This window comes from Tiliqua scincoides, chromosome 5 (assembly GCF_035046505.1).
Source record: "Tiliqua scincoides isolate rTilSci1 chromosome 5, rTilSci1.hap2, whole genome shotgun sequence".
Lineage (NCBI taxonomy): Eukaryota > Metazoa > Chordata > Lepidosauria > Squamata > Scincidae > Tiliqua > Tiliqua scincoides.
The window spans coordinates 138,235,251-138,259,862 of record NC_089825.1 but is presented as its reverse complement, the minus strand read 5'-3'; the positions used below and the strand labels follow the sequence as shown (position 1 = coordinate 138,259,862).

Genomic DNA, 24,612 nt, shown 5'->3' with positions numbered 1-24,612 from the left:
TTAACCCATTTTTGCCCAGCCCATAGATGTACACTTCCAAATGGGCTTCTGTTTGATCCCTGTTGCATACATGCAACGTTGGGCAGAAATGGCTTAAAGCTCATACAGTGTTGTGCACGATGCACAGCTGATTTCAGCATCTTCTTGGATTACCAGGTTACTGCGAAAGAGTTTAAGAGGTTAATTCGGAGCTTCCTGGTGCCCAGAGGAGCAACGGTGCAAAAATGGCTGCTGCTGTATCCAGCGAGGGCTGGGAAGCAGCTGGAGGGCTCTTCGGGGGAAGGGGATTTTCATCCCCTTCCCCTGGGGAAAGCCCCAAGCCCTGCAGTGGGGCTTCTCAAATCTGCGCTGACTAAATAGTTGGCGCAGACCTGAGAAGCTCCAGGTTGGGCTCCCAAGTGACATGTTTGCACCACCCAGAGTCAGCGTACGAGCGAACCACCGGCACTAGAGCCCAAAGAATTGAGCTGTTGGGCTAAGATCCAATCCACATTTGCTTGGGAGTAAGCTCCATTCAGGGCCTCTGAGACGAATTTTATCAGGGGGTACGAAGTTTTCTTTGGGGCCCCTTTGCAAAGGGAGAGGGGTGAAACAGAGCAGGGCAGGTTAATGCTGGGCAAGCAGAATGGGGGCAGGGAAGGGCAAAACAGGACGGAGGGTGGAGACAACTGGAAAAGTCTTCTGAGCCCTGGTCTACCCACCCATGTGGCATCGGCAGATAGATGCAGTAGTACGGAAAACCAAACACACTCCTAAGCGTATATGGTTTGCCAGTGACTGCAGCTGCAATGCTTGTGGTAGTGTCCCCAGCATCCCATGAAGGCTACAAGTCTGAATAGACTGGAAAAAATAAGACCCTAGGAAATTTCTGGGGCCCCTCCTCTGGCTCCTGGGCCCCCTTTTTGACCCTGGGCCCGGGTACAAATTATCCCCTTTACTCCCCTCTCCTAGGCCCTGGCTCCATTGACTACAATGGGATTTATTTCTGAGTGACATGCCCAGGATTGGGCTGCCAGTCTTCATTTAGGTTAAGGGTTGATTGACAGCTACTGGTTACTACTGCATGTACTCTTGAACTCATCCCAAACACCCTGCCCTAATGTATTCTGTGTGGAGGGGACAGAACTTTGTTAAAGCATCTGAGAGCTATTAGAGCTACCCTTAACAAACTACAGTCTCCAGAATGTATTGGGGTAACAGAAATGCATTGGAAGTGAATTAAAAATGTAGTGGAAATGCAACTCTGAATAAATTTGATTTATATTATTTTAGTGCCAAAATCCTGGTGGGTCCCTGACAGAGAATCTGGAGGTTTTTTTCTGGAGGTAGAACATTTTTAAAAATCACAATACTCTGCCATTAATAAAATATTAAAAGAAGGGGAGACAAGTACTTGATCACATTAGCTCAGATCAAGGTATGTGCTTTCTCATTGCCAAAACATTTTTATTTCCAAGTGTAGATTTTGATAAGAGACAAGGACCCAGTGAGAAGTTTCAACCTCAGCCCTCATCTTTGCATGTAGAGTCTTCCAGACAAAAAGATGGTTGGTGTGACAAGTCAAGGCAAGACAAGGCAACAGGAGGTTTGTGGAGTCATCTCCCTTTAGTCAGCCATTCAACCTATTAAGCTTCCCTGTCAAGCTAATGGTATGTCTATGATTGCTTGCAACTGTGGAGCCTTGCTATTTTAGATCCTTTCACTGTACACGGAAGGAGGTGCACTTTGAGCTTTTCCTAACATGTGTCCTAGCATTTCATACTTAAGGGTATTATAACAAAATATCCACTGGCAAACTATCAACAGTCAGTGAAAAAATAAATAATTACCAAAAAAAAATAATAATAATAGTTCTACAATAGTGTAAGAATGGCAAACAATTCATTGAAATCTACGGCTCAAACGCACAACATCTTTGCTAGGAAAAGGAAAATTCACTCCCTCTGAGGAACCAGAATGCATTGACACTTGTTTTTCAACTTCCCTATGGCTCTCTTCACCTCTTGGTTCCTCAGAGTGTAGATCAGAGGATTGAGTGCAGGAGTGACCACCATGTAGAACACAGAGGCCATTTTGTCCACCCGGGAGTAGGAGGAGGGCTTCAGATACACAAAGATACTGGGTCCAAAGAAAAGGCCAACTACTGTCAGGTGGGAACTGCAGGTGGACAGAGCCTTACTACCATCCTTCCCAAAACGGCCACAGACGGTGGCATATGAAACCAGCAAGGCCAGAAGGGAGGGTACAATTACTAGGCCATCACTGACTATCAAGAGTATTTCATCAACAGAGGTTTCTGAACAGGCCAGCTTGATCAACTGTGTGATGTCACAATAGAAATTATCTAACACATTCACTCCACAATATGGTAGTAGGGTCATGACTGCTACCTGGAAAATGCCATGAATGAGTCCCCCTATCCAGCAAAATATGAGGAGACTGAAGCAATGTTGTCGGTTCATGATAGTTGTGTATCTCAGTGGGTGGCAGATGGCCACATAGCGATCGTAGGCCATGACAGCAAGGAGGAACATTTCTGAACCACCAAAAAAGTGTTGGCTACATATCTGGGCCATGCATTCTCCATAAGAAATGGTTCCACCACTGTTCAACAGGTGAGTCACTAGTTTGGGAGATGCTATAGAGCCCAATGTCATATCATGGAGGGACAGATTAGCCAGGAACAAGTACATGGGGCACTGAAAGAGTTTGGGCTCAGTCCGCACCGTCACCATGATAAGCGTGTTTCCCAGAAGGATAGTGATGTAGCAGGTCAAGACCAGAGTTAAAAGGATGAACCGAGCAGAGCGAGAGCAGGAGAAGTCCAGGAAGACAAACTCTGCAACTGTTGACCCATTCATCCCGATAGCTGGGTCTAGTCAGAGAAAGAAAGAGAATATCATTAACCCTTTCAGGCCTTACTCACCTCTCCAAACCCAGTAGCTTCTCCGTCCTGGTACCATGAATAGAATCCAAAACCTCCTGCTTTTATTTTTAAGAGCAAGGTTCTTATTTCCAGGTTCAAATCTTTGCTTAGCCATGAGGCATCCTTGGTGAACTGCAGCCTGTCCTGTAGCCTGACCTACCTCACAGGGTTGGTTGGAGTACAAATGGTGGGAAGAAACCATGGCTACCACCCTGTGGCCCTTAGAGGAAAGGTGGAATAAACACATGAAAAATTAAATTAATGCCCCAATCCTATCCCTCTCCATTCTATGCCATGCAGCTGTGCCTACTGTACTGCATTCAATGGTGGGGGGTGACCAGACCCAGGAAACATAAGTAAAACATTTCTTCCTTACCTCCCTGTAGGCTGCCTGGTTGCCAGTGTGTTTTGTTGGACTTACACCAGCTATGTTGCTGACTGAGGAGCCTCAGGGGGTTGGTCTGGGCTGGGAAAGGTGGAGAGAATCAGGCATGTGTGTCCGCCTCTGAAATCCACTCCCTCCTGCTCCTGAACTGCCTCCCCCACACTTTGGCCCGCTCCCCTCTGCCACCTTCGCGCATGGTGGCAATGCATCATTTACAGCAGCGCAGCAGTATTTACAACCTGCTGTCCTAAATGCCCAATAGGATTGGGTGGTAAATTAACATTTCACGATTAAACTCCAGGCCCCCTTATCATTTTATTGCATGCAAAGGAAAATTTCAGACCAATATTCAAGACTCTCCTTGAATGACTTCAAATAGCCATGTTGTGGCTGGCTCTACATTCTTCAGGTTCTTCCCACCAGACTCATGCAGCCCCCCCAAAAAACAACTTAAGCCTTCCTCCTCCCCTCCACCCCCCAGCCCAACCTACCCGGCTCCTACCATGTCTTCTACTGCTGTCGATATGAACACCAGCTTTCAGATGATCCACAAGGTCTTTGACACAACACAGAGGTGGCAAGCAAGCAAGCAAGCAAGCACACACACACACACACACACACACACACACACACACACACACACAAGTTGCAAGCCCGCACAAAAGTGAGTCAGGACTCAAGTCAATTTGGGTCCAAACACTTTTCTAAGTCACTGGCACCAAGTCACAGGTTGATTGCGATTCAATGCCATCCATGACATGAGTTAACTCAAGTGGCCATCCCTGGCTTTCTCTGTTCCTGCTGGGGACTAAGATTGAGCTAATACCACTCAGTTTCCACTTGGTATTTCACTAGACATTGAGTAGGCATTCAGAAACTTGAGGACTAGAAACCATGTTTTGTTAATTTGTTTCTTAAGGAAGTTGAGATGATCAAATGTCCCTATTCTGACATCTTTGCGTAGTACGTATTTGTGTGCCAAAGTGGAATAAGTGCAGAATTTTTAAATACATACAGTTAATACCTTCCACAGTAACTGGCAGGGTAATGACACATAAAGACAAGTTGTAGTTCATTGGCAGAGCACAGGCTTTCCATGCAGAATTCCCTGTTCCACTCCTGCCATTGCCAGTAAAGAAGACCTCAGGTAGCAGAGCTGGGCAGTGCTACCCACTACAGAGCCACAGTGATGGAGTAGCCAGAGTGTTGCGCAGGGATGAGGAAGACCTAGGTTCAGGTTCCTATTCAACCATGGAACTCACTGAGGATGGAACTCACCTAAGGATGAGGAGCACTGCCGCTGGATGTCATAAACGTGATGTAAAGCATGTTTATGGCACCCTCCGAGTAGGGAGTGCTGGCACCAGCCCAGCGCCAATCGGTGCTGAGCCCAGTGATGGACTAATACTGCCCGGAGCAAGGGAAGAGTGCTGGGTGGCAGTAAGGACTTTCAGGGTGAGGTGTTCTGGGGTAGAGTGGGGGGAACAGGGACGAGAGCGGGGTGGGACCAGCAGATCCCTGGCCTCCTCAAGGTAAGGGTATATTCCCTCCCTTACCTCAGGACTGCATTGAGGCTGGAAAATTGGTTCGGACCGGGCTGTCAATCATGGCTTCGGAAGGTCTGTTTTTACAATGCAAGTCACTCGGAGTGCTGCAAACTGCAATGCAAGTCCAAAATGCAACAAATGGGACATTACCCCAATGACAACAGTAGCAACATCCTTAGGGACTTCTTCCAAAATTAAAAAAGAAGAAGAAGCCTCAACAAGGAAACAAAAGGATCAAACTCCAGAGTCTGCGAAATTGTAGCAAAAACAGCAAAACTCACACTGATTTCAGTTTGCAGTCAGAAGGTATCTGGGACTGGCACCATCCATCTCAGCGATCGAGACTTCATTGCAAGGCAATCTGTCATCCTCCACACATTGTGGTCTTTCAAGAAGGCTCAGATATGATGGAAAAAAGACATGCAAGAAACCCAGGTGAGCAAAAAGAGACCGATGGAGGGGAAAGATGGTGTCGTCCAGGATAACACTTGAATGAAAATGAGAGAGCTGAGAACAAGAATCTAAATAACCTTCTCCATACAATTATACAAAGGGGGGATTTGAATGAAATCACCCATTTCCCCCCTCAACAATATCATCTGAAAATGAAGAGGATGGAGTCCTTCCAGTTCCTTGAGATAAAATCCTGCTGCAATCTGAGGTCCTTGGATTCCACCCCCTGTGTTCAAATCCTGTGCTCTTTTTTTGAGCTGATGAAGATGTCAGCATCCCGGGGAGTGCTGGCTACTGCTCAGTCCCAAATGGGACAATTACAAATGAAAAAAAGGTTTTGCAGTTCTTGTAAACAGCAGAACTTCCGAAGGCATGTGTACTTTTTCCCCCCAATATTTTTTCTCCCTTGGAAGAAGAGCCTACCTCAGCAAAAACTGAGCAGGTCATTGATGGCATTTGCATTGTGCCCATCTTCAGTGTGGCAAACATGGTTCCCTCCCCCTCTAAGGCACACTGCTAACAGAGAACAACTGGCCCCAAATCACCTAGGGCAGCAAGAATGACAACTTCAGGTCTCTCCCCCACCCAGACACTGCCCCCTTCCTCCCTTCCCTGCCCCATTTCTCCCACCGCCCACCTCCACCGCCAACTTATTGGCACTCTCCCAGGACGCCTCTCCACCATCCTGCACATTGATGCGCGCTGGCAGCCTTGTTGCACAAACTAGGCTCACAAATCACTTACATGACACTGCCCCACTGCCATAAATCAGATATTAGGATTAAGCCATTCAACTCCAACAGCCCTAGCCTATCACACTGCCGCACCGGGAGAACACACATGCCACCAGTGCCAACTGCTGAAAAGCACCCATAGTAAAGCACAGGTCACCAGACACATAGAATCAGTCGTAAATCAGTGGTAGCTGCTGTTACCTCTTGAGCAGCAAGGCCCATCAGATAGTTTGTGGCATCTCAGTAAGCAATGGCGATAATTTCTTAGAGCAGACCAAGCAAAAATTGAATGACTTCCTGGATCTTCAGCACTTCCTGCTGCCATTCCTCCGTCTTTCTCACACTTACCATCCTACTTGCAGTCAGCTCCTTTCACATATTAGCCTCGAGTGCTTCTTTCCTGTTGTGTTATGCTGTTGTGTTATGTCTAACATCAGATTCACCTGGCTGGTGTTAGACATATGGGGGATTTTCCTGCGATGATGGCAGGTGTTTTGAATTTGGCTGGCCCCTTTTACAATTTTTCACAAGCCCCCCCGATCTCTGTGTGTGTGTGGGGGGGCTAAATCGCAAGTGAACACAACATGTGAGGTCCTCGACTGTGATTACTGCTTACATGGCATTGAAGGTAAACTGGGTTAATGTTGCCACAGTGCTCAAATTATTTATTTAGGGCGCAATCCTAATCCCTTATGTCAGTGCTTTCCTTCACTGGCTTAGCGGTGCCAATGGGACATGTGCTGCATCCTGCAGTTGGGTGTCACTCACAGAGGCCTCCTCAAAGTAAGGGAATGTTTGTTCCCTTCCCTCAGAGCTGCATTGCCCTTTTGTCAGTGCTGGAAAGTACTGACATAAGGGGTTAGGATTGCACCCTCAGGGAATTAACAAAGAATGCAGGGTTGGTTTCCTGAGGATCAGAGTAGCTCATTCTCTCCAGCTTTGACCTTCCCTGTTGGAGCAGCCCATGGAACAAGGGATCTTCGGGGATAGGGGTGAAGACCAGCATCATTAAGAATCAATTCAACAGATTGACAAGAGAGTGTGCCCAAAGATACAAGTGATTTATTGGAGAAAAGAGTTGCTACAGGAAAGGATACAAATAAAGCGATAGATTAGGCAGGAGGTCTGGTCTAGAGGGTTGAGCCTCCATTTGCCTGAAGATAACATCCGAAGGTCGCCAGTTCGAGGCCACCGGCACCATGCGACCTTGAAGCAGCTGACAAGCTGAGCTGAGCTATTCCATCTGCTCTGAGCGTGGGAGGATGGAGGCCAGAATGTGCGACCAGATCAAGAAAGAAACATCTGAATGTTGTGGTTTCTTAAAAGATAGAAACCTTCTTTCAAATTGTAAAAATCCCTACGGGAATTTTATTTGCCTGCCTATGTAAACCGCCTTGAATAAAGTCTAAGGAGAAATCTGAGGACCAAGAAAGGCGGTATAGAAATACCTGTATTTATTATTATTATTATTATTATTATTATTATTATTATTAACCATATTTTGTGAAATGTACCTAACAGAGAAGTAGAAAAGCAATTGATTTTTTGGGGAAGAAGCTTTTGAGAAACTCTAAATTTTTAGCCCAGTCCTTAAACTGAGATGAGAGAAAGAAGGGTGAGTGGAAAGGAAAAGAAAGCATATTCATAAGTACCCAAAGATGATATGGTTGGGGGAAGCCTTGCAGGGACCTGAACAGATTTGGAAATTCTGATTTCATGCAACATGGGGTGACCATCGGCTGGTCAGAACCCTTCACTATTTATGGGGTTTTGGAGTTGCTGCTTATGTACAGCTCTCAAAATAAGCATGTTCACCTGGTTATTGGGGTGTAAAAGGGGTTCTGGATGTTTCTGCGCTAGTGTGTTTATGTGCAAACTGGTGTTTGGATGGATTCAGAGCAGGTGCTGATGTGCCTCTTTCTGGCACACAATCAATGGGAACACTTCGACTCAAAATGCAGGTGCGCAGGGCACATTACACAATGGGCACCTTTGAAATGCAGGCACAGCTTCAAAACAAAGAGGTGACAAGAGGATACCAGAAAGACACTGATGGAAGGTGAAAGATGCATCACACGCATATTGCAAAGGCTGCATTCAATAAACAGATACACTGAAAGGGAGCGTTCAGGGGTGGCTTGAAATCTTCCCTCTGAATCTGGTGGTAGCCATGATGGCCATGCCTGCATGAATCTTTCTCTATAACCATCTCTGAAACAGTAGCCCTCATCCTCCCATCACATTCCCTAATGTATAGTGCAACCCCATAGAAATGGCAACATCCCAAAAACACAGGAGAAAGATAAGAAGACAATTCAATAAAAATGTCATAATACAAACAATGTATATCAATTATTATAATAAAAAACATTTAATCCTCATCAATCTCATCTATTATAATAATATTACAAAATAGTAATACAGAATTGGTGAAACTTAGGTCTCACATGGAGAACAGCAGACAAAGTTCTAGGAGCCTATGAAATGAAACTTCATACATCTACTCCCTTTGAGGCAGCAGCAGGAGTTTACACTTGTGATTCAACTTCCCCATGGCTCCCTTCATCTCTTGGTTCCTCAGAGTGTAGATCAGAGGATTTAGGGCAGGGGTGACCACCATGTAGAACACAGAAGCCATTTTGTCCACCTGAGAGTGGGAGAAGGGTTTAAGGTAGACAAAAACCATGGGTCCATAGAAGAGGCCAACCACTGTCAGGTGGGAGCTGCAGGTAGACAGAGCCTTCCTACCACCCTTCCCAAAACGGCCACAGAAGGAGGCCAAGATGATGACATATGAAACCAGTACAGCCAGACAGTTGGGTAGAGTTATTAAGCCACCACTGATCAGCATCAGTATCTCAACCACATAGATTTCTGCACACGCCAGCTTGATTACCTGTGGGATGTCACAGAAGAAATTGTCCAACACATTCGGTCCACAGAATGGTAGCTGGGCTAAGACCACTATCTGGACAGTGGAATGAATGAAGGCTCCTGTCCAGCAAAATATCAGTAGACTGAAGCAGCGTTGCCGGTCCATGATGGATGTATATCTCAGTGGGTGGCATATGGCCACATAACGGTCGTAGGCCATGAGAGTGAGGACAAACATCTCTGCACCCCCAAAGAGGTGGAGACCAAACAGCTGGACCATACAGCCACCATAAGAGATGATAGAGAAACTGTTCAATAGGTCGGTCACTAATTTTGGGGCAGCCAATGAACCCAAAGACATGTCGATAAAGGACAGATTGGCAAGGAAGAAATACATGGGACTTTGAAGGAGCTTGGACTCAGACCACACGGTCACCATAATTACGAAGTTTCCCAGAAGGGCAGTGGTGTAGCAGGCCAAGACCAGGACAAAAAGAAAGAGCTGTGCAATGTGGGAACAGGAGAAGCCCAGCAAAATGAACTTTGAGATGGTGGATCCATTCATGTTGATGGTTGGTTCTAGTGCAATTTTTAAAAAATGAAGTATGTGAGCGATATTTCAACCCAGACACAAATTTTTTAAATCATTTTATTCCTGTAATTTATAACCTGACTTTCTATATAACATACTCTTTTACCCTCCTGGAATTATGAATAAAATCAAGGTGATTTCACTCCTCTTTCTTTAGTTCTCAACTTCTAGACCTTTTCCAGGCTCTTTCCTTATGACTATATACACACAATGGTTTTCAGGCAATATTCATTGTTGTGTGTGAGCATGTCAAGGTAGAAATACAATAAATCAGTCACTGGAAAGAGCATGAATCTTTTGAAATAATCGTGTGAATAGACCAATTAATTATATCTGCATCTAGTTCCTTATGAGGACTTATTTCAGTTTTTCTGTTTGTTTTAATTTTAGAACACATTGACCCCAATCTCCAACCCGTACAAGAGGTCAAGTTGGCCTAAACTTTGAATAAAAGCAGTACAATAAAAATACTGAAAACGTAAAACAATAAGCAAGAATAAAATAAACTGAGCGATAGATAAAAGTTTTTTAAAATAGTTTCTGCTAAAATTTGCATCTGCTAAACAGGAGTACAGAAGGATTTTGTAGGCTATGTAATTCACTGAAGTCCCTGATTGATGGAAATGCTTCTACTGTAACTTCTGAGATTCAACCAGGAATTTCTTAGCCCTGTGATTCTTAATGACCGTTGAGATTTTCATGATGCTGAATTCTATAAAGAGTCCTAACTCCTGTCTCTGTGCAGGAAGAATTCAGAACTGGCATACAGACAGGTAACTCTTCCTGCAGTGGCTTAGAGATGGGACTTGATCTCAGGAAAGTGTGCAGGCTTACCATGCAGAAGGTCATAGTTCAATCTGTGGCAGCTCAGGGGGTTCTATCGGGCCAGTTGCTACAATGCTGCATGTGACATCCTGAACTCTTTGGAGGAAGGGAGGTGAAAATATTATTCATAATATGGAGCAATCCCTATACATTCATGGTGCTAATCGTGATGATGACTGGTACTACTTAAACAACCCAGTTCTATCCTTTTCCCCACTATAGCATGCAGACGCACCAAAACTGCATGCTGGATGGGAGGAGGGGGTGATCAGGAGGCTTGGGAGAGGTAAGGAAAATTCTTTTACCCCTCTCTAAGCCCCTTGAGCCAATGGGTCTCCTTGGACCTGCACAAGCTATATAGCTCTATTCCAAGAAGAGCTTGGCTTTATTCCAAGAAGACAGTGGGGATTGTCAGGAGGCTCCAGAGGGCATAACATCTGGTGCTTGTCAGGCTGGGAGACATCCTCTTCCATCTCCAACATATCCCCTTCCCCCTTCCAATTCATCCCAATCTGCTCAGCTCCCCACTCCATTCTCTCTGTCCTCCCTAGTTAGGGGCCAGTCCTATGCAACTTTCCAGCACTGATGCAGCTGTGCCAATGGGGCATGTGCTGCATCCTGTGATGAGGGAGGGCAATGGTGTAGCTAGAGGGGGTGCAAAGCACTAAGTTGGGCAGGGGGCCTCACAGTGGTGTGCAGGTGGCCCCTCCCCGTCCGCTTGGGAGCCATTTTGGGTAATGGGAGCATTCCGCCTCCATTTTGCTCCCAGCACCCAGAATGGCTCGGAAGAGGAAGGGGAGGGGCCGTGTGCACTTTGCGATGAGGCTCCCTGCAAAACCTTGTGCTTTGCCCCCCTCTAGCTACACCACTGTGGAAGGGCAGTCACAAAGACCTCCTCAAGGTAAAGGAGCATTTGTTCCCTTACCTTGGGACCATAAAGCAAGTTCCACAGCAGAAAAGCTGATTCCAGCAGACAAACCTCTTGACAGGATTGAGCGGCGATTTTTTCCCCCCCAGAACTGCACAGAAAACAAAGTAGTTGCAGTGTAAGTACAGGGAAGGCAGTGTAATGGAAGATCAGAAGATCGATCATCAGGTGGATGATGTGGTGTTGACAGCTGGTTGACAGCTCTGGGAAGGGCAGGGCTGGCTCCACAGCTGTAATCAATCAAGGCCAATGGAGACCTGGTTGGACACCTGAGCTTCATTTGACCTTGATGGGACCCGAGCTAACGAGGTAGCTCACAGCTGAGCTGCATTTGGACTTAACAAGGGGCTGCAGGATAAAAGGCAGCTTCAGAAGGAGCAAAGGGCTGACCAGAGGGAGGACCCTGACCCAGAGGGACACCCGGACGGACTCACACTGGGAGAAGGGGACTACCAGAACTCTGCTGGAGGACACACAGAGGAGAGGACTGCCAGAACCCTGCTGGAGGAGACACTCTTCTGGAGAAGATAGAGGAAGGGACTGCTGAGACTCTGCTGGACACACACTATGCTGCATTGGACTGCTACTGGGAAGATTGGACTGGGAATACTGGACTGGGAAGATTGGACTGCTTTGGAGATTGAACTGTGGACTTGGACTGGAGGCGTCAAACCTTCACCCACTGAGTTAAGTGGAGTTTTGGGGAGGGAAAGCCTCTGGACAAGAGGACTTGCAGGGAGTGTCTATGTTTGTAGCAATAAATTATTGTTAATTGCACAAACTGATAAGGAGTTCTGTGTTCATTCCTTTGCACACCACAGCTGTTGTTTCTTGGAAAAGGAGGGTGTTAATTAGCCAAAAAGTGGGCATTAGAAGGGAGTTGGGATATTTGGACCGGATAAATTGGCGTAGTCGGCAGGATTTGAAAATTAGGGTAGGACAGGCAGAATCTGCACACCCCTTAGCAGGCAGTGCTTAAGAAGCCATTGAATTGTATTCATAACAATTATCAAATCACCCTCAAATGACTTTCAAGACATGACTGTGATCGCTGGCAATTCAGAATTTGAATTGTGGTTGCAACAATTCAGAACTGCAATTGCATAGCAAAAGAAACAGAGCAAGCATCAATAACACCACTTAGGTGGTGGTTATAGTGTTCAATGAAGGCACTGGACACTCTGTTCCAATCACGCAAAGCAGATCCCCTGCAGAAGCCTTCAGTGTCAATCAACCATTCCTAAGCCACCCTCCAGCTTCTCAAACTACTGTACTCACCAGCATGAGAAAGGAAGCAAAAAATATCAGGTAAGCAAAAGGAAGGAAACAGGAATAGAAGGTGTTGTGACCCAGAAGATCCTTGTGAAAATAAATGTTACTGAGGCACAAAAATGAAAAATGTCCCTCCATGCAAATATGCAAATTGATATTTTCACGGACAAGTATTGTTTCCCCCAAACTGATTTCAACCTCCCTTGAAAGTAAGAGGAAGACTCCTGTTGAAATCCCCTTTATAGTATCCTCCTTTGATCCACAGCCTTTTGATTCCACCCACTGTGAACAATGCCTGAGGTCCCATCTTGGCACTGACACAGTTGTCAGTACCCTGGAGAGAGCTGCCTGCTGTTTGGTCCCACATGGGGTGATTAAAATCTAAGAAGATCTGGAACTTGTTGTATGCAATAGATATTATGCGGCCTGGGTGCTGTCAAGGGTTTTTTCCCCCTGGGTGTTGAGCTGAAGCCAGCAAAATCAGTAGTTTGTGTGTATAATTTTAACCCCACCATTCCTTCAAGAAATTCAGTGACGCATACAACCTCCCTGTAAGGTGGGTTGAGGATTCAAGGATGCAAACACCCCGTAAGATACAGAGGTGTAATGGATACCAAGTTGCCTAAGGTAACCTATGGACTCCATGACTGAGCAAAGATCTCAACATCAATATTACTTCGTCAAACTGCAAGACATTAGCCTCTACACTACCCTGGCTCTCTGTTAAGGTTGTCACATGGCCAGTTTCGTCTCTTTTGCAGTGTCACACATGAATGCTCAGGACTTGCAAATGAGGTATCTTGTGTCGGCACAGAAAGTTCCCTAGGGGAAACTCCAGAGCTCTCCAGGAAGAATTATCAGGCTATAGCATGAATATCATGTAAGAGTATCATGAGCGACTTGGAACAAGGCTGGTTAAAAGTCAAGTTTCTCACTCCTGAGGGGAGATTGAGGATGGTTTGAGTGCTTCTTTGGGATAGGACTCTGGGGATGGGATTCACAAGAAGCAACTTTACAGGCACTGTGTTACTGTTAGGGCAGCCATTCTTGTGGTTCTGCTGAGGTCCTGTGCTAAATGTTAGCATTTTCAGGTAAGTGCCAGGGACTCCTTCAGTCCATCAGCCAGCCTGGCTGCATTGCCACCCTTCTTGCTGGTGCTCCCACTCTTGCTATACAGGTCAGCTTGGTAGTAGAAATTGTTCAGCATGTTAGGTCCATAGAATGGTATATGGGCACCATCTACCCTCTGTTCTATGCTTTCCCTCTAATGTGCAGATGTAGTAAACCAATGGTTGTGTTCTAGGTTGTGCTCTCAGTTTCCATTCATTGACAGTGACAATATCCCTGCTCAGTGGCCCACTTGAGGTGTGTATGCACCTAATAATAATAATAATACAGGTATTTATATACCGCCTTTCTAAGTCCTCAGATTTCTCCTCAGACTTTATTCAAGGCGGTTTACATAGGCAGGCTAATTTAAATCCCAGTAGGGATTTTTACAATTGAATGAAGGCTCTATCTTTCAAGAGCCACAACAAATTCAGATGTTTCGTTCTGATCTGGCCTCCATCCTGGCCTCCATCCTCCCACGCCCAGAGCAGATGGAATAACTCGGCTCAGCTTGTCAGCTGCTTCAAGGTCGCACGGTGCTGGTGGCCTTGAACTGGCAACCTTCGGATGTTATCTTCAGGCAAACGGAGGCTCAACCCTCTAGACCAGACCTCCTGCCTACAATGTGTTCAGGTATCATTTGCACTGCATGAAGTTCTTGTGTCAAAATGACAGTGGGGCCCTGACATTCAGTCTGAAAGCTACTTTTCTGGACACAGAACATTTTAAAGACTTACAGTATGGAGTCTCCACTTTCTGGGCAAGGCAATCAAGTAGATGGTGGAGTCTCAGCTTCAACCTATTAAGCACCCCTATATCAAGACAGGTTATTCGTCCATCTAGCCCAGCACAGTCTACTCTGATTGCCAGAAATTGTGAAGCAGAGGCCTTATCCAGCCTCGATCCCCATGACCTACCTGCTCATTGTTCACAGCAGGAACCAGATTCGTGAAACATCTGCTGTGCTTTCCAACAATGGTCCCACAAGCAGTGACTTGTGCCAGGATCCTATTCCCTTTTTGAACCCTCCATACCCCTTTCCTTGAACTTACACCAGCAAAATGGCTGGCATAGGTCCAAAAATACCCAGAGGTGATTAGGCAGCTATCAAGGGGTAAGTGCAAAATGCTTTTGCAGGCTGTCTGATTCCCCACCACCACCACCAGAGAACACAGTGCAGCCTCCATTGGCAAAGCTGCATGTTATAATGTGGCAGGGGATATGCTCAGTTGCAGTGGTGTCACTAGGACTTGCACCACCCAGTGTGGAAGGCCAGTGCATCACCCCGCAGATGGACCTCTTCCCATACAGTGGTGTTTTGTGTTTTTTTGGCTATAGCTTTTGACAATGCATTTTTTGTAAATTATACACACACACACACACACACACACACATATAAATAAATAAATAAAGTGCAGGAACTCACAACTTGTTAATCTTTTATTTATTTATTTTTAAACCATTTTTTATTGGAGAAATAAAATATTTTTTATGTGCTTCCCCCCTAAAGATGAACTTTCTTCTGAGTAGACATGCATAGGATTGGGCTGTCAATCTCCACCTCCCCTTCCCCCTAGCTACTTTTTCTACACATGGGGAAAAATACTGTACAGGTGCACTTGTAGTATGGCACTACTTCAAGGAAAGGAAGCAGTGAATGGATTCCGAAAAATGGCTTACATGAGTTCCATGTAGTAAAATTACTCTAAGCAACTGTGGGAGTAAGAACAAAAAAGGAATTCTTACATGACTGGGGTCCTTAGGTGCACATAGAAACAGCTATGTTTGCAAACAAGCAATTAAATATGGTTTAATTCAGGTGTCAGAATACTATGTGTCTTTGGGAAGGCACTTGGCATGCAATTGTATGTTCTCTGCTGCCCTGAGCAGCTGCTGTGCATTGCTGGAAAGGAGCTGCAAATGCTGACTGGTGGAGGGCATGCTTGTGGGGGAAGGATGAGGAGGATCTCTGGCAAGGCTGGACAGCATGTTGTACACATGTAGAATCCCTTTTCACCTGCCCTTAACATGTGAAAATGGGTGCAGCTATATATCTCTGCCAGGATTAAGAGCCCAATCCTAGGTATGTCTACTCTGAAATAAGTCTCGTTCTAGTCAATGGAGCTTACTCCCAGGAAAGTGCCTAGGATTTTGGCCTAAGAGCCCAATCCTATGCATGTCTACTCAGAAGTCTACTTTAGTGAATGGGGCTTACTGTGGATAGGATGGCAGCCTCAGGGCCCAATCCTGTGCCTGTCTACTCAGAAGTCAGTCCCATCAGAGGCAGTGGGGCTTCCTCCCAGGAAAGTGTGGAGAGCACTGCAGCCTCAGACCCCTTCCTCTGTCTGTCTACTCAATAGTCAGTCCCAGTAGAGGCAGTGGGGCTTCCTCCCAGGAAAGTGTGGAGAGGACTGCAGCCTCAGACCCCTTCCTCTGCCTGTCTACTCAGAAGTCAGTCCCACTAGAAGCAGTGGGGCTTCCTCCCAGGAAGGTGTGGAGAGGACTGCAGCCTCAGAGCCCCTCCTCAGCCTGTCTACTCAGGCTGCAAGGATAAGACACTTTCCCGGGAGTAAGCCCCATTGAACACAATGGAACTTACTTCTGAGTAGACATGCATAGGCTTGGGCTCTCAGGCTGCAAGGCTATGCACCCTTTTCCAGGAGCAAGCCCCATTGAGCACAATGAGACTTACTTCTGAGTAGACACACCTACCAGAATGTAATTGTCATTTCCATCTGAAACAAAGTCCAAAGCTACAATGCAATGAACCATTACTTGAGAAGAACACTGATGGAAAGCAATGGGTCTACTTCTGAGTAAATCAGGTTGCAACTATGTGTAGCGAGCTTGCTCATGCTCACTGCTTGTTGCTTGTCTCTCCACTGTGAATTGAATTGCACACTCCCAGTTATGTGTTATAAGTTGTATATGTTGAGCCTCTGCCTTGACACACTAGGCACCTTAAAGGATTAGATTAATGGTCCTACTGGTATGTTTATAGTGCACTTATTCTGATAGTGTTTAGAAAAAGGTTGCGAAGACAAGAATTAAAAAAGTTAATAAAAATGTATCATATTTTTTTGACCTTTAAAGCCCTATACTGCTCTGGGCCAGGATATCTTAGAGACCACCTACTCCCGTACAATCAGGCTCGCCATCTCAGGTCATCAGAGAAGGCCTTTTTGCAAGTGCCGCCACCCAAGGAGGTCCGGGGGGTGGCTGCAAGAAATAGGGCCTTCTCGGTAGTGGCACCAACATTATGGAACTCCCTTCCCCTTGACTTGAGAATGGCTCCCTCTCTTGAGAGCTTTCGGCGAGGCCTGAAAACACTGTTGTTTAAACAAGCCTTCTGATTTCTGGCCTTCTTAACTTTTTATACATCTTTTAGTTTTACAGGCTTGATTCCTCGGTGATCTGCTCTTTTACTCTTTTAATCTGACTACTGTTTTTATGGCCCTGTAGTGTGTTTTTAAATGTTTTTATCTGTTTGTATTAATGTTTTTTAAATTCTATTGTTTTTTAATATGTTGTTAGCCGCCCTGGGTCCCGTTAGGGAGAAGGGCGGGATAAAAATAAAGTTTTATTATTATTTATTATTATTATATGATCTTTTACTATATTTTTATTAAATTAGAGACTATACAATTCTTAGGTAACAATTACTGATAGGTTATTTTTCAGGATCTGGCTTTGGGTAAAATCAGACAAAATTATAGTCAGACACCCACTCTAAGTTTAAACCCCCCCCCACCTGACTTATCCAATGGTCATAGGAAATGCCATTAGTTTTGCTCAAAATCTGCTCTCAACTTATCTGTGAGATCAGCTTGTGCTTGAGTTGCTGCAGAAAGTGCAAATAATCCATTGAAGTTTAGGGCTCACGTATACAACAATGTAATTGATAGGGAAAGGAAATCTTGCACTGAGGAAACAGGAGGTGTCTACACTTGTTTTTCAATTTCCTCATGGATTCCTTCACCTCTTTGATTGAAAGCAGGCGTGACTACCATGTAGAACATGGAGGCCATTTTGTCCACTTGGGAGCTGGAGGAGGTCTTCAGCTACACAAAAACAATGGGCCCATAGAAGAGGCCAACCACTGTGAGGTGCGAGCCACAAGTGGACAGAGCCTTCCTACCACCCTTCCCAAAATGGCCACAGAGGGTGGCCAGGATGGTGGCATATGAAAGCAGCAAGGTCAGAAAGCAAGGTGGAGTTACTAGGCCATCACTGACTACCATGAGTATCTTAGCAACATAGGTTTCTGAACAGGACAGCTTGATTACCTGTGGGACGTCACAGAAGAAATTATCCAACACATTCACTCCACAATATGGTAGCTGAGACATCACCACTGTCTGAAAAACACTGTGAATAAGTGCTCCCATCCAACAAAATACGATGAGACTGAAGCAACATTGTCGGTTCATGATGGTTGTGTATCTCAGTGGGTGGCAGATGGCCACATAGCCATCATAGCCCATGACAGTGAGGAGGAACATTTCTGCACCTCCAAAGAAGTGGAGACCAAATATCTGGGCCATGCAACCGCTAAAGGAAATAGTTCCACCACGGTTCAATAGGTCAGTTGCTAGTTTGGGGGTTGCTACAGAGCCCAATGACATATCGAGGAGGGACAGATTGACAAGAAACAAATACATGGGGCACTGAAAGAGCCTGGGCTCAGACCACACAGTTACCATGATTAGTAAGTTTCCTACAAGGATGGTGATGTAGCAGGTCAAGACCAGAGTTAAAAGGATGAACTGAGCACAGCGAGAGCAGGAGAAGTCCAGGAAGACAAACTCTGTAATAGTAGACCCATTCATCTTGATGGCTGGTTCAAGGCACAGAAACAAATGGAACACTGTTAATCTGCAGGCCCTGCAATTGGCTTCTGCTGGACATAAGTGGAATAAGTGTGGATTTCTGGCATACACTAAGAGCCCAATCCTATCCAACAATCCAGTGATGGTGCAGCCACAATGCAGCCACAAGGTGAAGCAACAAACATTCCCTTACATTGAGTAGACCTCCATGACTGCTGCCCCACCACCACCACAGGATGCTGTGCACACCATAGTGACCCAGTTGCATCAGCAGCCAATAGTTGGATAGGACTGGGTTCTTAGCTAATACCTCCCACAGTAACTAGCATAGCAGTGACAACTGAGGACAGGCTGTAATTCAGTAGTAGAGTGCTGGTTTTGCATGAAGTTCCCAAGTTCCGCTCTACTATTGCACTTAAAAATACTGCAAGTTGCAGGGCTGGACAGTTCAGGGCTATGAAGACATCGTGATGCAGTAGCCAGAGTGTTGTGCAGAGATTGGGGAGACTTGGGTTCAAACCATTACTCAGCCATGAAGATCACTGGGTGACCATGTCCAGTCAAACTGTCTCAATTCAGCCTATCTCACAGGATTGTTGTGAGGAAAAAAGGAGGAACATGCATGCTGCCTGAGCCCCTTGGAGGAAGAATGGGATATAAATGAAGTATGACACATACCTCTGGTCTGATCAGGACATTTGCATATTCCACAAGGATTTGCTCTTCTTCATTACTGGAGTTCTGAAGGCAGAAAAAATATGGATTTAGGCTGTGTCCTACCTTGAAACTATTCATTCCAGGGAGAGTCATCCCATGTAACCGATTTTTAATTTCAGCATAAGAGAGTTCAACTGTGCAAAAAGATTCTCTTCAATATCTGTAGCAATTGCTTGCTTTCCATGCAATAATAATTTTATGCTCAGAACAAGTAGATCTGTTGCTTTCTCTCATCATAAAGTACTGGAGAACTGAGTCTAAACGGAGTCTAAAAATGTGTAGGGCCCAATCCCAATCAGCCCTTGGGCCGGTGCAAATTCCTTGTGCCAACCCGGAGGGGTCCCCAAAGTGCTGCAAAGCACTTTTGCGTCACGAGGAGAGGAGGAAGGCTGGCACACATCCATCCACTGCCCTTTGGAGGCCAACAAGGGCCTTGCAGAGCTGGCGCAAGGGTAGGTTCACGCAACCATGTCAGACTAACGCAGAGGCTTGGGGATGGCTGGGCCCAGGAGGGGGCATTCCAGGGCAGGGGGAGCCATAGGCAACCCCATAGGCAACCCCAACCCTGCTCTGGATATGGGGCAAGCCAGCTGGCCTGCCTGTTCCATCAAGGGTTAGGCTTAGGCTGCTAGTGTTTTTGTTTGCTTTGGTCAAGACACATTTCATTAACATTCTTTGAATGTTTAATTTGGGGATACTCAGTTGTGAGCGGTAAATACAGAAACAAAAAAGTAGAGATAATCTATTATTGATATTGCATCAGGAAATGAAAGCTTTGAATTTTCACATTGCTTTATTAACAAATTAAATTCCTTATATAAAGGCTCGTAATTATATTTATACAGAATTTACACTGTGTTTTTTAATTGTATACCTATGTATCATATAGGCTTCTCTGTCCATCGAAATTAAAATCTCATCTGAACAAACAATTTAGATTATCTTTTACTATACATTTGAAAGGGGGGAATATTTTGCATACATTTTTTCAGCTGCCTGAATATTCCATGCAAAATACTGGAGACTTATTACTATCAATGAGTGGGTGGGAGGAAGGTGGAAATATTAGACAATGACAAAACTAACAGCTTTTGTAGGTGTAAAAGCAGAGAGACAAAATGAAATGACTCTAACTTTAAATGCTGTCCATACTGTATATTTGGCACTCTGTTACATTCCTTTTTCAGTGTTACTATGTGGAATCGATGTTGCATTGAGCAATTTGTATATCAGAATTTTTGGAGAGATACGGCCTGATTTTAAAGTATTGTAAATATGCGCTGGTATTAACAGTAAAATTTTAAATAAATCTTTTTCAGCTGCAATCCTAACCACATTTTCCTGAGAGTAAGCCCCATTGAACAAAATAGGACTTACTTCAGAGTAGACCTGGTTAGGATTGCACCCAATATCTATAGCGCAAAATTTTTTAATTTTTATAAAGTGCTTTCCATACTTTGATTAATTGTCTGGTAATGTTCTGTTCTTTTTTTAGCTGTTGCAATTCATCATATCATTTTAATCTCTCCTTTTTTTTTTTTAATGAAAACCACTTGGGTACAATCCTAACCTACTGAAACAAGCAGGCCTACTAGCCTATGCTGTATTCAGTGCAGGTTTGGTGTGGCCCAGGGTGTAACTCAAAGGGATTTTAGGCATAAATCCTAACCAATTTTTCAGCACTGACACAGCTGCGCAATTGGGGCATTTGCTGCATCAAGGAGGCCTCCTCAAGGTAAGGGAACATTTGTTCTCTTACCTTAGAGCCATATTGCCCTTACCTCAATGCTGGAAAGTTGGTTATGATTGTGCCCTTAGTCCCCTTTCTCCAAGCCACGCCACAGGCTGCCCTATGGGAGTTTCTTGGAACTGAGCGCATTATTTCATGGGCGCAAATCCGAGCAGTCTGAGTTACACCGCTCAGGCCACAGCCAGGGGTTGGGATCTAGCCTGCGCTGCCACAGCCAGCCCCACCCCCCCTCCAGGGCCTGAGCCTCCCCACAGACCACTCTCCCCCTGCACTGGAATGCCCCCCTGCCTCTGTTCCTCCGTCTTCTCCTACCCCCTATGCTGGCCTACCCAGGCCGGCACAAACTCACCCTGTCCCAGCACAGCTCTGGCTCTGCTGGGTCAGAGCACTTTGGTGCACTAGCCCAGCCTGCTCCCGAGTAGTGGCAAACATGCTTTATGGCATGTTCATGACAGTCAGGAGCTGGCACAAGGGACTTGTGCTGGCTCAGGGCAGAGGTAGAATTGGGCTGCCCAAGTGTTGCAAAATGGGGAACCCAAAATGTGATAATTATTCCATTTACACAAGTAGCAATGACAGTAGCACCCTTAATGAGTCACAGTCAAACATATATATGAATTTAGATTTTGAAACAACCTGTAGCTGCAAATAGAGACTTAACCAAGGAAAGAAAAGGAGCAGATTTAGAAGTCTACACAGAAATAGAAAGAACTGCAATACTCACAGTTGTTGCAATTCACACTCAAAGGAGATTTTGGGCTAGCACCTTCCATCTCAGTGATCAAAGCTTCACTGCTCAGTAACCCTTCATTCTCTGTGATCTTTCAAGAATGGTCAAAATGATGGGAGAGAGAGATGCAAGAAATCCAGTGCAAAAGGAAACAGAGGGAGGGATATGGTGGGGTCCAGAATGATGCTCTTATGAAAATGAGGGAACTGTGGTTGCAAATGTAAATAAGTTTCTCAATGCAACTATACAAATAGGGGATTTGAATGAAAACACTCGTACCAATACTCATTCCCTGCTTCCCAAGATCTTGTATTTTGAAAATTACTGAAAATTTTGAAAAGATCTGAAAATTAAGAGAGCCTCTCATGTTTCCCTTGATATAATCTTCTAGCAATCTGAGGTCCTTGGATTTTACCCTCTGTATTCAAAGCCTCTTCCTAAGGCTGGCAAAGACATCCACATCCTGGACACTGCTGACTGCTGCTCAATCCCCAAAGGGGTAATTATGAGACTGGTTTTGAAGTTCTTGTAAACAGCAGAACTTTTGAGGGCTTGTGTGCTTTTTCCAAGTATTTATTCCCCCATGGATGAAGAGCTTCTGTCAGCAAAAGTCGCTGCATGTCATTTATTTAATTTCTACCCCACTTTTCCTCAGGATGGTGAACATGGTTCCTTTCCCCTTTTATCTTCATAACAACCCTCAAATGTTGACTAGGCTAAGAGAAAGCAGTTGGCCCACCATCACTCAACTGAGCAAGAAACCAGTAACTCTCTCTAGGCTAACTGCCCAACCCTATCCCCGACCACATCATAGTATTCGTGCTGATAAAACACATATTGCATGCTTTGGTGGGTGGGGGGTGGCCATTGGACAGCCTGCAAGGGGTAAGAAATTAGCCTGTCTGATCACCTATGGGTCTCCTCAAACCTAGGCCAGCCTAGGACCTTGCTGGCCCAAGTCTGAGGAGAGCCAGAAGGGTGGGGTAGGCAGAAAAGTGGAATATAAATTCTGATGTGCACAACTGCTGCTGAATCCACCCCCTCCCTCCCCCAACACAACCCTGGTTCCTCCCCTACATGCCCTACTTCTCTCCCTGCCCGTGGATTGTCCCTGCTGCCAACTTACCAGCCTTTTTGGAGCCTCCTGGAGCCATTTCCATATACATCAAACCTCTTATCATTTGTGGCAGTGGCCTGGCAGCATCCCACAGTAGCCTGGCTTTTTCATCACCATAAAGGATGTTGCACTGCAGAAACACTAGTTCTGGCACAAGGCCCTAATAAAATCAGGGCCTCAGGGTTCGATTCAGATCTTTGTGCGCTGGCTCATCAATGGTGAGCACTTCACCAGATCCAGAGCCCTCACAGCCTGACACGGGGGCTTCTTGATTCTGAGCCAGCTAAACAGCCACCGCAGAATTGAGTAGCTCCACTGAGGGATGACTTCCCTTTCTCAGGGGAAGTGGACAAATGTCCCCTTCTCCCAAAGAGCTGCCACCGACTGTTCAGCACACTCAGGATGCTGTGGTAGCCATTTAGGTGCCAGGGCAGCTCCACATGCAACTAAGGATTGGGCTGCCCGTTGACTAATTTAACATGCAAAGATTCTCCCTCATAGTTTTCCCTGGACAAATGTGCTTTTTGCAATGAACACATGCATGCAAAGACATGTCCTAGATCTTCTGGAACCTGGTGGGACAGCAAATGATACCACCTGCTGCTTTAAAAATTCCAGTCTAACCACAGAGCTAAAGAACATATGAGAGTCTGCACTGTCTCAGTGCCATCTGCTGTTGGTTTGAACGATTGCATTAACCATTTTTCAGCCAAGTACAACTCTGATACTTATTGATTCAGGCAGGAACATTCAGCATTTGATAGCCGCAATATCTTCCCTACATTTTTTTGTATGGCAACCATGAAGCCAAGAGTTGCTCAGGTGGAATTGCCCTACAACTGTCCAAAGAAACAGAGAGGGTTTTAGCAGCCATCTCACTCCTTTTGAGCTCTAGCTATGCTAAGCAGGCCCTACTGATAATTGGCAGTAATTCAAGTTGATATCTTTATTAATTCTACTATTATCACCATCATAATTATTTTGCACAAAGAGAGTCTGGTCCAACAAGAAGCTGACGGAACATACCAAGATCCAGGTCTACAGAGCTTGTGTCCTGAGTACACTTCTGTACTGCAGCGAGTCATGGACTCTACGCTCACAACAGGAGAGGAAACTGAACGCTTTCCACATGCGCTGCCTCCAACGCATTCTCGGCATCACCTGGCAGGACAAAGTTCCTAACAACACAGTCTTGGAACGTGCTGGAATCCCTAGCATGTATGCACTGCTGAAACAGAGACGCTTGCGTTGGCTCGGTCATGTCATGAGAATGGATGATGGCTGGATCCCAAAGGATCTCCTCTATGGAGAACTCGTGCAAGGAAAGCGCCCTACAGGTAGACCACAGCTGCGATACAAGGACATCTGCAAGAGGGATCTGAAGGCCTTAGGAATGGACCTCAGCAAGTGGGAAACCCTGGCCTGTGAGCGGCCCGCTTGGAGGCAGGCTGTGCAGCATGGCCTTTCCCAGTTTGAAGAGACACTTGGCCAACAGTCTGAGACAAAGAAGGAAGGCCCATAGCCAGGGAGACAGACCAGGGACAGACTGCACTTGCTCCCAGTGTGGAAGGGATTGTCACTCCCAAATCGGCCTTTTCAGCCACACTAGACGCTGTTCCAGAACCACCTTTCAGAGCACGATACCATAGTCTTTCGAGACTGAAGGTTGCCAATACTAATTATTTTGCTTATTTTGTGTGGTTAGTCCAAAGGCTTTCAAATGTCTGACAAGGATTTTAAAAAACAAAAACCAAAAGATTTCAAGGACAGCAAAACAATGGCCATTTCAAAAAGCAGCATGCAGAGCCTCTGCATAGAAAGCA

General features: G+C 45.5%; 2 protein-coding genes across 2 annotated transcripts; both read right to left on the bottom strand.

The window, feature by feature from the left end:
* Positions 1 to 1,934: 1,934 nt before the first annotated feature.
* LOC136653840 (olfactory receptor 4Q3-like) lies at positions 1,935 to 2,861 on the bottom strand. The gene has a single exon (XM_066630720.1). It carries the CDS (start codon positions 2,859 to 2,861, stop codon positions 1,935 to 1,937), a length of 927 nt encoding a protein of 308 aa, XP_066486817.1.
* Positions 2,862 to 8,545: 5,684 nt separating this feature from the next.
* Positions 8,546 to 9,484, bottom strand: LOC136653839 (olfactory receptor 4Q3-like). The gene has a single exon (XM_066630719.1). It carries the CDS (start codon positions 9,482 to 9,484, stop codon positions 8,546 to 8,548), a length of 939 nt encoding a protein of 312 aa, XP_066486816.1.
* Positions 9,485 to 24,612: the final 15,128 nt, after the last annotated feature.

Coding starts and splice junctions, on each gene's coding strand:
- LOC136653840 (XM_066630720.1), bottom strand. CDS start 2,861: ATGAATGGGTCAACAGTTGCAGAGTTTGTCTTCCTGGACTTCTCCTGC.
- LOC136653839 (XM_066630719.1), bottom strand. CDS start 9,484: ATGAATGGATCCACCATCTCAAAGTTCATTTTGCTGGGCTTCTCCTGT.